General features: G+C 37.8%; 1 protein-coding gene across 1 annotated transcript in view; it reads right to left on the bottom strand.

Moving 5' to 3' along the window:
- Positions 1 to 433: 433 nt before the first annotated feature.
- The window catches only part of LOC133549304 (protein phosphatase 1H-like), a 43683-nt gene continuing 29221 nt past the window's right edge, over positions 434 to 14895 (bottom strand). The window contains exons 4-10 of the mRNA XM_061894563.1: positions 10323 to 10435; positions 8208 to 8292; positions 7991 to 8109; positions 6956 to 7019; positions 4360 to 4467; positions 4148 to 4299; positions 434 to 2453 (exon numbers count right to left, since the gene is read on the bottom strand). Of these exons, the coding sequence (XP_061750547.1) occupies positions 2306 to 2453; positions 4148 to 4299; positions 4360 to 4467; positions 6956 to 7019; positions 7991 to 8109; positions 8208 to 8292; positions 10323 to 10435 (789 nt within the window). The 3' untranslated portion in view covers positions 434 to 2305. The remainder of the gene's footprint in view (positions 2454 to 4147; positions 4300 to 4359; positions 4468 to 6955; positions 7020 to 7990; positions 8110 to 8207; positions 8293 to 10322; positions 10436 to 14895) is intronic.

Genomic DNA, 14895 nt, shown 5'->3' on the forward strand with positions numbered 1-14895 from the left:
TTCACACTAAGAAACGTCAAATACGCAAAACTATTTTGAAGAGCGGACCTTACTTGTCATGGCAGTGCGCCTGAAGGATGTGATTTCTGACTCTTAAACTTATTAGCTAGCGAGCTTTATTGATTGAATCAATCGAGTTAATTAGCTTTAATTCATTTTAGCCCAAGTCCGCTCGCTAACATTGTTTATATATCTGTGTGCAGCTTTCTAGAATTCATAACATTGCTTGTATAATACTTATTTTAATGACGTTTTTTTTTGTTTAAAATAAATGATTTAAATCGATGTATTGGCTTGGTTACAGCTGGCAGACCAAGTGTGTTTTGTACATTAGTGTGCACGGGCAAACAGCGCCAAATAACACTGGTCTAAATATTTAATGTGACTGTGTAAATATATTATATGTTTGATCAAAAACAATTTGAGTAAAAAGTCCACACAAAAAAATATTTTTTTAATCATGGTTGGAAAGGTTTCCGTCCTACAAAATTCCACATTCACTAACAACTGACACCTTCATTTACATAAAATTAAAAATGTTACGCAAATACTTACATAATTAAAAAAGGAACATAATTATGTGACAGTTGTCCCATTATTATTTAATCATTAATTTTAATACAAAGAAACATGAGGTACAAAAGTAGGTTTTAGAACAGCGCCACTTCGACACAGTGGCCAAAACGGTGGTATTACAGATGTAGAGTATACAGAACAGCAAGATAGTCGGGTCTACTTTCAATTAATGATATTTTTTTTAACAGTAAGTGCCATCTATTTTGGTTCACAATATTCAGGTAAACAATACAAATATTAAATAAAACCTTAATGTATTCACATTGCTACAAGTATTAGTACTAAATATAGTCCTCCAAGGTGCAATATGGCTTCCTACAGTTTCAATAAGAAACACCTGCTGGGAGATTATGGCAAGAATGTAAGGTTGTCAAGGAAGTATGATTGTTACTCTCAAATATTTCTCCATGTTCTCCTCTAGGGGTGTAACGGTACGTGTATTTGTATTGAACAGTTTCGGTACGGGGGGTTCGGTTCGGAGGTGTACCGAACGACACGGACATATAAGTAGCGCACCGCACGTTGTGTAAACAATGCACACCGAGGCACCATGAATTGATTTACGTGGATCCCGACTTAAACAAGTTGGAAAACTTATTGAGGTGTTACCATTTAGTGGTCAATTTTACAGAATATGTACTGTACTGTGCAATCTACTAAAAGTTTCAATCAATCAAAAAAACAACAACACACGGCATGCTAGCAACGACTGGGCTATGGTAGACTGACCATACGTCCTCTTTTCACCGGATATGTCCTCTTTGCGTAGCTGTCCAGGTGGATTTTCTTAAATGCCTCGAATGTCCGGCATTTTGAGTTATGGTTGCGCATATTTTCAATGTACGTTCAGTGTTAAGAAGGGGTTAAAAACAAAAAAAAATGTGCTGCACGCAGCGTTAACATTTGTGAGGGCGGGGCAGAGACAGAGAGCGAGCGAGTTATGATAAATGCGCATGCGTAGCCAGGCTCTGCTTTTTATCCATTGATTAATGAGATTTAATTTTTTATTATCTGTAGCAGGGATGTCAAAAGTGTGCCCCGAGGGCCATTTGCGGCACACAGGTAATGTTTTAAAAGCCCACGGCACGTTCTAAAAATACTATTGAAATAAACAAAAACATTAACAAAAGTGAAATAAAAAAGCTTAAAGGCTAAATGTAATTTAGAAAAAGTTGCAACGTTGACTAATAAAACAAAGCTGTTTTTTTTCCTTTCAAACTTTCATTGCTCAAAACATAATATTGAATCAAAATCAATGTTTTTATGAATTAATGACCTATCCAAGTTTCCGATTAAATCAAATATTCCAGTAAGAAAAATATTTTTGGAGGAAGATTTTGCAAATTTGTTAAATAAATAATCAACAAATGTATCTTTTTTTTTTTTTACTGTACAGAAAATGAACCGAACCGTGACCTCTGAACCGAGGTACGCACCAAACCGAAATTTTTGTGTACCTTTACACCCCTATTCTCCTCCAAAATGTATCCAAACATTTGACACAGAATTTCTGGTAGATACAAACTGCTGGCATCACATGACTACTTGGTCTTCACACTCAGCGACACCTTTGTGTAACTGCAAAACCAGCAGTGTATTTTAAGGGTGTATTAGTAGAGAAATACCCGACACAGCAGTTTTTCGTTTGTTAGAAAGGTCCAATTGTCAATTCCAATTATTTTTCGATGGAACAAGAAGGGATGAGGACGTTTAGGGTCAAGTTTATGTCTTAGTCGAGCATATTTCCATGCATGAGCGGGATAACGTAGACCGAAATGTCGTCTCCGGAGCCCAACCTGTCGCTGGAGATCCTCCAGCCTCGATCCCTGAGCATGCCACGAGCTCTCATGACCAGCTCCTGGGCGGCCATCGTGTACCTGACGGGACGGAAGACGGTTAGAACTACAGCAGCAACAACTATATCTGGCTCCCAACCAAGGCGGTCCTTCCCTCTCCTCTCCCTTAGCTTACCTGTGTTTGCTTCTTTGTCTCGTCTTAACCTCCTTGTTGCCTAGTTTTTCCAAATCTAAACAAGGAATTGATCAACTGGTCTCCCAACAAGAAAGTCAGGGTCAGGGGAACCTTAATGCCCCGACTATATGTTTTCTGCCGGATACACAACAGATGCATAGGAGAAGTGGAGGGTTGTGTGCCTTGCGATTCCTTTTGTTGAGGACATCGAAGTTGTGTACCTGCTCGCAACTATAACCGAGCATCTGCTGCTTGGATTCGACAAATTAGCACTTAAGGGTCCCAGAAGCTGCCTGTCATGCCGTAGACCTAGGTGTCAAACTCTTTTAGCTCAGGGGCCACACCGAGGAAAATCTATTTCCATGTGGTTCGGACTGGTAAAAATCATGGCATAATAACTTAAAAATAAAGACAACTTTAAATTGTTTGGTTTTTACTTTGGCCAAAAATAGAACAAGTACATTCTAAAAATGTAAAAATAATCCTTTTGGCAAAACACTTGTAGTTAGATGAAAATTCTGAGGAAAAAATTGGTGCAGTTTCAAAAACACAATGAACTTGGACTTTGTCTCAGTGTTTTTCCAAAGCAATTCAATTTTAAGCACTTCCTGTTTAACATTCTCATGTTGCCAGATTACCATTATAGACGTGTTTGAAAAAGAAATCCGAGATTTTCCTCAAACTGCTGTATTGGTGATATCCACAACTGCCATGACACATTAATTCATCGTCATTCAAAATTACAATTATAATATAAACAAAACAATAATCAAAATCAAACCGTAGCCAAAAGTAAGGTAACATAACTATAAACTTAACCAATGTGAACATGATAGATTCAAGCATAAAATAGGGAAAGAATAAGCATCAAATGTAGAAACACACATTTGTACAATGGAGGTCAGGGTGCGCATCATGCATTCAACCAATTGTGAGCGCTGCATGGAACTAACAAAAAGATGATGGTCAAGTTGACTTAAGTCTTTGCATCTTACTGTTTTATTATATTCGTTGAATAGATAATTTACAATGAAATAAGGTATTGTGCGTCGATACTGCATTAGTTTGCTAACACGTCAACTTTAAACTGTCATGTGTGACGTGGGTTACACTTGAATTGCTATTGTGAAATCCAGTGGACACATTTAGAATAGCAGTTTACTTCATAAAAAAATGCAGCCTGTTTTCATATTTAGCAAATTCAGCTTCTGTGTCTAACCTGTTCGCAGTCCTGATATGTTTGACACCCCTGCTGTCGGCATCCATACAGTGGCGATTTCAGAACTAAATCACAAACTGGATAACATCTCGGAGAAGCTTTCCTCTCTGTAAGGCGTAATTATGATGAATTTGAGGACCAGAAATGGATAATTAAGAGTAGACAAATCTAATGTTATGCACCTAATCGTCCTAGCCTGCGCTGTAACAACACCCCTGTTGCAAGTCTGGATTTTGCACGTCGTTGTGTGCTTATGTTTGCTGAGGTTTTTTTTCCCAGTCCCACACTGCGCCCCTTACAGGAGTGTTCTTTGGGAATGGGGTTTTTTTTCTCCCTTTTCCCATCTTTTCCGCCAAATAAACCTCTTGAATTGACACTCGCCTGTTTGGATCGTCGGGGTCGCAGTTGGCCAGGAAGCAGGTGACGGACTCGGCCACATCCTGGTTGGAGAGGACGTCCCACAGACCGTCGGTCCCTAGGACCAGGACGTCGTCCGCGCCGTGTTGGTACTGCGTCAGCGGGTACACTTGGACCTGAAGGGGGGTGCGTCTCATGAAGCAACTGTTTCGACTTGTGATGGCGTTGTTGTTTACCTCTGGACAGCAGGAGAGGAAAGGCTTGATGAAGATGTTGGAGTCGTAGACTCTGAGGCTGTGGTCGCCAAGACCCCTGGTGACCCCGATGGTCGCTAACACACGGGCCTAAAGTGAGAATTTAACATCAGATACACTTTCTGGAAAAATAGGTCTCAGAAACACAAACCATATAATACAAATGATAATTATATTTAGATTGATGGGAATGCTCTATATGCACAACCTAAACCGAAATGCTAGTGGTTAGCATGTGTCAAGTACCAAGTTATGAGTCTTAAGATGTACAGCTGCAAAATTAGCTAAAAAAGTTAGCATGCTGACAGTTAGCATATGTCACGTACCAAGTTTTATGACTGAGGTGTACGGCAGAAAAAGTGGCTAAAAGAGTTATCACAGAACATGTCACATGCAAGGTTTTATGACTCTGAGGTCAATGGTGGCAAAAATAGCTAAAAAAGTTAGCATGAATGATGCACCAACTTTTATGACTAAGATGTACGTCGGTTTGAAGTTAGCATGCTAACAGTTATTGTATGTTATCTAGCAAGTTATGACCCTGAGGTGTGCGGCGGCAACACTGAAGTTAGCATGCTAACAGCATGTGTTATAAACCAATTTGATTTTAAGGTGTACGGTGGCAAAATTGAAGTTATCATGCTAAGGGTTAACATGTGTTATAAACCTATTAATCTGATTTTACAGTGTACGGTTGGTAAAATTTAAGTTAGCATGCTAACAGTTAGCATGTGTTATGTACCAAGTTATATGATTTTAAGGTGTATGGCAGCATATTTGAAGTTACCATTTTAACGGTTAGCATGTGTTATAAATCAAGATATATGATTTTGAGGTGTATGGCAGCATAATTGAAGTTACCATGCTAACGGTTAGCATGTATTATAAATCAAGGTATATGATTTTAAGGTGTATGCGGGCAAAATTGGAGTTAGCATGCTAACAATTAGCTTGTGTTATGTGTTGTGTTATATAATTGAGGTGCACGGCGGCAACATTGGCTAAAAAGGTCAGTGGCCTAGTGCAGTGTTTTTCAACCTTTTTTGAGCCGAGGCACATTTTTTGCGTTGAAAAAATGCAGAGGTACACCACCAGCAGAAATGATTTAAAATTGAAACTCACTTAACAGTAAAATGTGGTTGTCGCAATTGTTGGATATGACCTTAAAGTATAAGCAAGCAGGCATCACTGTAACTCTTGTCTCAAAGTAGGTGTACTGTCACCACCTGTCACATCACATCATGACTTATTTTCACTTTTTTGCTGTTTTTCTGTGTGTAGTGTTTTACTTCTTGTCTTGCACTCTTATTTTGGTGGCTTTTTCTCTTTTTGTTGGTATTTCACTGTAGCAGTTTCATGTCTTCCTTTAAGCGATATTTCCCGCATCTACTGTGTTTTAGCAATCAAGAATATTTTAGTTGTTTTCATCCTTCTTTGTGAGGACATTGTTGATTGTCATGTTCGGATGTACATTGTGGACGCCGTATTTGCTCCACAGTAAGTCTTTGCTGTCGTCCAGCATTCTGTTTTTGTTTACTTTTGTAGCCGGTTCAGTTTTAGTTTGGTTCTGCATAGCCTTCCCTAAGCTTCAATGCCTTTTCTTAGGGGCACCCACCTTCTGTTTATTTTTGGTTTAAGCATTAGACGCCCTTTTACCTGCATGCTGCCTCCTGCTGTTTCCGACATCTACAAAGCAATTAGGTACCGGGTACCACCTACTGATATAGAACAGCTCTAGACAGCACCGACACCCAACAACACATTATTTGCAGACTATATTTAATGGTTTGCAAAAAATATTTTTAACCCAAATAGGTGAAATTAGACAAGTTGTTTTCAACCTTTTTTGAGACAAGGCACATTTTTGTCCATTCAAAAATCCGAAGGCACACCACCAGCAAAAAACGTTAAAAAATGAAACTCCACCAGGTCCTTCTCGTGCCTTATTTTGAGTTTGTTGGTGTTTTCCTGTGTGTAGTGCTTTAGTTCTAGTCTTGTACTGTTATTTCAGTGTTTTCCTGTAGCAGTTTTATGTCTTCCTTTGAGCGCTATTCCCCGCACCTGCTTTGCGTTAGCAAACAAGGCTATTAAAGTTGTTGCTAATCTTCTTTGTGGGGACATTGTTGCTCGCCATGTCATGCACAGATGTACTTTGTGGACGTCATCCGTCTCTGCTCCACACGCTGCAAGTTTTTGCTGTCGTCCAGCATTCTGCTTCTGTTTACTTTGTAACCAGTTCAGTTTTACTGTCATTTTACATAGCCATCCCTATGCTTTATTGCCTTTCCCTTTTGTTCATTTTTGGCCTAACCGTTACATACCTTTTTTTACCTGCACGCTATGGTCTGCATATTTGGATCACAGTTCTACAGCCAAGTTCTACACTGCACGGACACTAAGGAACGGCACAGTATTTGCAGGTTATAATTATTCATTTGCAAAAAAAAAAAAAAAATTTTTGGACCAATTAGGTGAAGTTGCATCATTTTCCACCGCACACCAGACAATATCTAACGGCACACTGATACATTACACAAACTATTCCATGTACACGTTCCAGTGACCATAGACCACTTACCTTTTTCCCTTCGCCGTAAATGAGGGGAAACTTCAGGTCGTCATCCTGGATGGTTTTATAGGCCCTGTGAAATCAGACCCAACACTTTTTGAGCAGATATCTCTTAGAGGTATCCTGATCCAATATTAATATCAGTCCAATATCAACAAGCACACATGTCATGTATTATGTAAAATGTTCTGTACAAGAAGTCCAGTCTACACACTTTCCTCTATTTCAGTGGTTCTCAAATGGGGGTACGCGTACCCCTGGGGGTACTTGAAGGTATGCCAACGGGTATGTGAGATTATTTTTAAATATTCTAAAAATAGCAACAATTCAAAAATCCTTTATAAATATATTTATTGAATAATACTTCAACAAAATATGCATGTAAGTTCATAAACTGTGGAAAGAAATGCAACGATACAATATTCTGTGTTGACAGCTAGATTTTTTGTGGACATGTCCCATAAATATTGATGTTAAAGATTTATTGTTTTGTGAAGAAATGTTTAGAATGAAGTTCATGAATCCAGATGGATCTTTATTACAATCCCCAAAGAGGGCCATTTTAAGTTGAGGATTACTTCTATGTGTAGAAATCTGTATTTACAATTGAATCACTTGTTTATTTTTCAACAAGTTTTTAGTTATTTTTATATATTTTTTTCCAAATAGTTCAAGAAAGACCACTACAATGGAGCAATATTTTGCGCTGTTATGCCATTTAATAAATCAGAAACTGATGACATACTGCTGTATGCTTTGCTCTGATTTTTTTTATTCCAGAAGATAACTATGAACTAATAACGCAGTGCAGTGTCAGTACAGGCAGTGAGTGGGCCATACATTTACTGAGGTGTCATTTAGCCATCACTTCATCCAGTGCATGATTATTAAAATATAATTAACTTATATTTTATGTGCCTATATTGATGAAGGGAGATGTATGGACGTCTGTACTGAACCTCAGATGACCAGGCCCGTCACGTGACCGTCACATGACCGTCACACGACCGTCACATGACCATGACTCTTTTGTGGCTCACCCACCATCCCGACATGGTGAAGTCGCGGTACAGCATCCTCTTCCCCACCTCCTTCCTCTGCACTCTCCTCGGGAACTCCAGGTGCGTGAACTCTTTCCCGAGCAGGTGAGGCTGCATGAAGGCCTGGTGGGCGGGACACATCGTCATGGAGACAACAAGGGGCAGGGGGAAGGTCAGCGGGGTTGCTAATACATGACGGACAGGAGGCGTGGTCTTCCTACCAGGAACTGCAGTCGCTGCCTCTCTGACTCGGGCGTGAACTCTCTGGACATGGGGATGACTTCCCCTCCCCGGATGATGACGGCTCTGAGCGGGACAGGAAGTTGTTATTTCATGGCTGCAATACGCTTCTTTGCTTTGATGGATCACACATTTAAAGGTGCAAACACCCACCTGCTTTCTCTCCTTTTACTGTGCTATTGGCTTGCTGTCAAGCATGTTAATTATGCTAACTTTTCATACGTTATCATACTAACATTTTAGCTCATTTAAACCTAAAAATGTTTTCATACTTTACACCATCTCACAGGTATGCTAACTGTTCCCATTATAATGTTTTATGCTAGCTTTTTAGCTAATTTCTTTTGTTTGAACCTAAAAATCATGGCTTTTGATATTCACACCATCTTAGAAGTATGCTAACTTAACCTATATTGGCGTGCTGATGTATTACACTTGCATTTTTGCATGTTTAAACCTAAAAATCATAAATTTTGATACATGGCGCCATCTTAGACGTATGATAACTTCTATATCATCATGCAAGATTTTAGCATGCTAACATTTATACTAGCATTTTAGGTAATTGTATTTGTTTCAACCTAAAAATAATGGTTTTTCATATTTGGTGCCGTCTTAGAAGTATGCAAACGTATCCTATATTGACATGTTAATATTTTATGCCAGTATATTAACTATTTTAATTGGTTTAGAACTAAAAAAAAATGCTTGATATTTGGCGCCATCTTATAAGTGTGCTAACTTTTGTGATGTTATCATGCTAACTATAGCATGCTAACATTTTAGCTATTTTGGATAATTTAAACCTAAAAATGTTTTGATACTTTTTGCCATCTTGCAAATATGCTAACTGTTCCCATTATAACGTTTAATGCTAGTTAATTATTTTAGCTAATTTATTTAGTTTGATCCTAAAAATCATGACTTTTGATATTCACACCATCTTAGAAGTAAGCTAACTTATCCTATATTAGCATGCTAATGTTTTACACTTGCATGTTTAAACCTAAAAATCCTCAATTTTGATACTCTGCTCGTCTTGGGAATATGATAACTTCTATGTCATCATGCGAAATTTAGCATACTAACGTTTGCGCTAGCATTTTTGTTAATTGTTTTCATTTAAACCTAAAAATCATTGCTTTTCATTTTCACACCATCTTAGAAGTATGCTAACTCATCCTGGAATAGCATGCTAATATTTTACGCTAGCATTTTTGCTTGTTTTGCATGTCCAAACCTAAAAATCATAACTTTTTATACATGCCGCCATCTTGGACGTATGATAACTTCTATGTCATCATGTGAAGATTAGCATGCTCACATTTATGCTGGCATATAAACCAATTTTATTCATTTAAAACTAAAAACAACTGCTTGATATTTGGCGCCATCTTAAAAGTATGCAAACATATCCTATATTAACATGCTATCATAAGCTTGCTAAAATTTAATGCTGCCATGTTAGCTAATTTTATTTGTTTAAAACTATTTGGTGCCATCTTAGAAGTATGCTAACTTATCCTATATTGTCATGCTAACATTAGCATGCTAAGATTTTATGCTAGTGTATTAACTAATTTTATTCAATTAAAACTAAAATATATGCATTTTGATAGATTGGATCATCTTGCATCATCTTATTTTGTTTACATGCTACCGTTAGCACGCTAACATTTTCTGCAGCTTGGCTAACTATATATGTTTAAACCTAAAAATCAAGGATTTTGACACGTTGCGCCATCATGTAATTATGCTAACTTACCATGACTTTAACGTGTAACCTTGGGCCAAAGGTTCACAGCACAGATAGCAGGACCATCAGAATGTTCTAGTTTTACTTTAATCATACTGCAATTAACTTGTGGAGGTATTTCCCATACATGTTGCTCTTACTCATAAACACATAACGGGACTGGGTGTGAATGTAGCTTGTCGTTCCAGTGCCTTACACTAGGTGGCATCGTAACGCTGTTTCTTAACATCTCATATACACGTCATGGTCTGCCAGAGAATAACAAGTACAAGAAGGAAAATGTTTCCTGGAAATGTGGTTGGAGGGGGAATAAAGGAAGACATCAAAGCGTTAACTTCACCTGCTGTCGCCAGCGTTGCCCACGTAGATTTTACCGAGCACGTAGACGACCACCAGAGCTGTGCAGCCTCCCGAGATGTTGTAGACGGCCCGCTCCTTCTCAATTTGGACATCCTATAAAGACATGGTCTCCTTTATTTCTCACATGGTTTTGGAGTCAAGTCCTTCCTTTAAAAGGACTGGCTTGTTATTATAGGTGTTTTGTTCATCAAGAAAACAATCACATTTAAATCACACAAATATTTCTCTATCGGTAGGAATTACTCCAAAATAATTATATTTTGTTGGTTTCATTGTAAACATTCCATAAGGCGGAATGCTTTGACAATGACATCACTATTTTGAATTTTCCCTCACCTAAACAAATGTGCACAATTTTAACAGAAGAGAGAAAAAAATAAATAAAATTCACATATAAATAAAAGGAATATAAAAATAAATAAAACAAAAACAATAATACTATCAAACAATTTAAAAATAACAATCTAATATATATACACAGTATAGTATGATGTATATGTCCGTCCATATTTTTACATTATATATACACACACACACACACACATATATATATATATATATATATATATATATATATATATATATATATATATATATATATATATATATATATATATATATATATATATATATATATATATATATATATATATATATATATATATATATATATATATACTGTATATATATATATATACTGTATGTATATATATATATATATATATATACACTGTATATATAAGGGGTGTAACGTACATAAAAATTTAAGTTCGGTACATACCTTGGTTTAGAGGTCACGGTTCGGTTCATTTTCGGTACAGTAAGAAAACAACAAAATATAAATTTTTTGGTTATTTATTCACCAAATCTGTAAACAATGGCTTGATCCTCTTAACATTGGGAACACTATACTAATTCTGCCCACGTTAATCCACATTAAACTACCTCAAGTTGTTGCTTGGATAAAATAAAATGACAACTTTTCTTCTACATATAAAAAGTGCAACATTGAATAGTTTCAAGTCAACTCATCATGCTTAATTTATTACAGCATTGGGGAAGCCTGTAGTTGATTTTTTATTATGTAAATGTTATATTTGTATTAACATGTGATAGCAGGTATCCTGCCATTCAAAACAAGGCTGCTACATTACTAATGATTAATGTAACTATTGCTGAAAAATAGTACAATAGCAATAGGAGGGACTATTCATCCCTGAACATCATGGAGTTCATGTAGGCTTTCTGATGCACTTACATTATATACACTATCAGAGACGGAAACTCTTCATTTAACATAATGCCCTTTTTTGCTGCTTCAACACACCTCAATCAAAACTGTCCGTAACACACAAACGCACGCACGCACGCACGCACCGCAAAATGAGCTAACGTTACGCTAAAAGCTAATTAGCCTTCACCTTAAGCAAGGACTGCGAGTTTCTAGAAGGTCAACAAGCTCATAGTGATGTTTAGAAAGTAGCTAACTTGGAAGTGTTTAGTGTAATTTGGGGAGAGTCCCCTGCTCACCTGCCTAACAACTATCTGCTCGACACTGAAGCGCTGACTAGATGCGCTCTGAATACGCACTGCTGATTGGCTTGTAACCGCTACGGTGGTAACCAATCAGATGGTTGTGTGGGAGGGACAATGCAGGATGCTGTGCAGGAGACAGAGGCAGAACAGAGCGGAGCAGCTTGTTAAGACTTTAGTATAAGCGGCTACTTCATATGTTTGTGTGAAACTCGTTCAGTACTCCTCCGCACCGAACCGGAACCCCCATACCGAAACTGTTCAATACAAATACACGTACCGTTACACCCCTAAAAAAAATATATATATATTTGTCCAGGACCGCTTATTCCCCGAAAGGGAATAAGTGGTAGAAAATGGATGGATGTGTGTGTGTATATATATATATATATATATATATATATATAAATAAAACCATCCATCCATTTACTACTGCTTGTCCCTTTTCGGGTTGCGGGGGGTCGCTGGCACCTATCTCAGCTGCATTCGGGCGGTAGGTGGGGTACACCCGAGACAAGTCGCCACCTCATCGCAGGGCCAACAGAGATAGACAGACAACATTCACACCATCCATCCATTTTCTACCGTTTATTCCCTTTTGGGGTCGCGGGGGGCGCTGGTGCCTATCTCAGCTACATTTGGGCGGAAGGCGAAGTGCACCCTGGACAAGTCGCCATCTCTTTGCAGGGCCAACACAGATAGACAGACAACATTCACACTCACATTCACACACTAGGGCCAACTTAGTGTTGCCAATCAACCTATCCCCAGGTGCATGTCTTTGGAAGTGGGAGGAAGCCGGAGTACCCAGAGGGAACCCACGCATTCACAGAGAGAACATGCAAACTCCACACAGAAAGATCCCGAGCCCGGGAACCTAGGACTGCTCAGGACCTTCGTATTGTGAGGCAGATGCACTAACCCCTCTTACACCGTGCTACTGCCAAGATATCCTTCAACTCTGACTTAGTTGCAGTGGGGTGGCCAGTACAGTATGTGCAAATTGGGCAATTGTCGACGCTAAATTTGCATGTTCATAAAAACGGGCTTCCAAACAAACATGACGAGGAATCAGTCTTCACTCGACTCGACTCATCTTTAGGTTGCTAAATCGTAGTTACTGTCAACAAATGAAAATAGTGCTACTTTAAAAAAGCATTAATAATGATTAAAGCGTTATTAGGAGTCCAACTACTCTGCAAGTTCTTAAGGGGCGTTGCTTAATTATACTTGATTCATTTGGCGCTAATTAATGCAGAATAAAAATTACTTTTAGCTACCGGTTCTTTAATCAGAAGAATAATTAGGCTGTCAGTGAGTTCATGAAAAACGTTTTGACTAATATTCTAACTCATTGCTTGAACCTGGTGAGGACGTTTGACTGTGTCCTTCATATTCTGTATGAATTATGAATCCATATCCAGCCATACATATTTATCCAGGCTGCAGGCAGTCTTGAATAATGGAAACATCTGCATAAACACCCACACCTCCTACAAGGAACACCGCAGTACATTACATTATTATGAAGGCTGGACATTTATCAATATGTTACATATGTAATGTTTTGTCCTACAGGAGCAAACGTACCATCCAAAAGGCACATTCTGTTGAGTTATGAACATTATTTCTATTGTGAATAGCTATTCATAGACTGCCATCTAGTGGTCAAGATCAGGAGGTACACATTGCCTTTTCAGTACTGCTTATTCAGTTTCTTACCCTAAATATCTTATACATGAAAAACAGTTTTGTTGAATATTTTCTCACCTGTGGGCTGAGTGTGAAGTGTATATAATATCTCATACTGTGTGTTTTGCACCCTTGCAAACACACACACACACACACACACACACACACACACACACACACACACACACACACACACACACACACACACACACACACACACATTGTATCTCATTTAGCTTCTGCAAGAAGAGTTGCCAGCCAGGAAGGAACAAGAAAAAGGGAGAATGGACAGATGTTCACGCAGCAAGTTAACTTTTAGTTTCGATCCACGCCTATGGATGGAAATTACTACCAAAACTCCACTGCTCAATCTGTAGGTTTTCCCTCTCTTTTGTCCACCATTTTACTCCCCACCCTGTTTCTTCTTTGTTATTTTTAGCGGACGGCAACTTGCGCAAACACCAGGAACTCTGATGGTCTTAAATTGACTCAGCAGCACCTCAGCATCGTCGTAGAGTGCAAATTACGGGTGCTTTGAATGCGAACTCAATATGTTCACTGCCTGCTGTACATAGCCTACAAAGTCAGACCTACACTGTTTCAATGTTGATTTCTCAGATGATACAATTGTTGACTGAAATGCTGATATCAACCAAACCCCTCCATATCCCTCCCCCTGAATTGTAAATAATTCAATATATATACTCTGATGATTAACTTGTGTGATGACTGTATTATGCTGACAGTATATATTTATGCCATGAATTGATTAACGTGGACCCCGACTTAAACAAGTTGAAAAAGTTATTCGGGTGTTACCATTTAGTGGTCAATTGTACGGAATATGTATTGTACTGTGCAATCTACTAATAAAAGTCTCAATCAATCAATCAAAAAAAGAGTGTGTGGATCGAATATTACAGCCAAAAATGTTTACATGTGTTTTTTAATTGCAGAAAATGTGTTTTTATACTTCCAAATCATGTTTTCAATATACTCTCATATCGGGTTTTACTTGCAGAATATATATGTATATTTTTTTTACTTGCAGAAATGTTTAAAATTTTGCAAATGTTTTTTAAACTTTCAAATCGTTTTTTATTGCAGAATATTTTTTTTTAACAAAATCGTTTTTATACTTGCAAATAATGTTTTACTTGCACAAAAAAGTTTACTTGCACATTCTTTTACTTGCAGAACATAGTTTTTTTACTTACAAATAGTTTTTTTTAGTTGCAGAAAATATTTGTTTTAATTTGCAGAGAACTGTTTTTTTGACTTGCAAATTGTGTCTATTTGCAGAAAAACAATTTTACTTCCAAATCGTT

Source organism: Nerophis ophidion, linkage group LG03 (genome assembly GCF_033978795.1).
Source record: "Nerophis ophidion isolate RoL-2023_Sa linkage group LG03, RoL_Noph_v1.0, whole genome shotgun sequence".
Classification (NCBI taxonomy): Eukaryota; Metazoa; Chordata; class Actinopteri; order Syngnathiformes; family Syngnathidae; genus Nerophis; species Nerophis ophidion.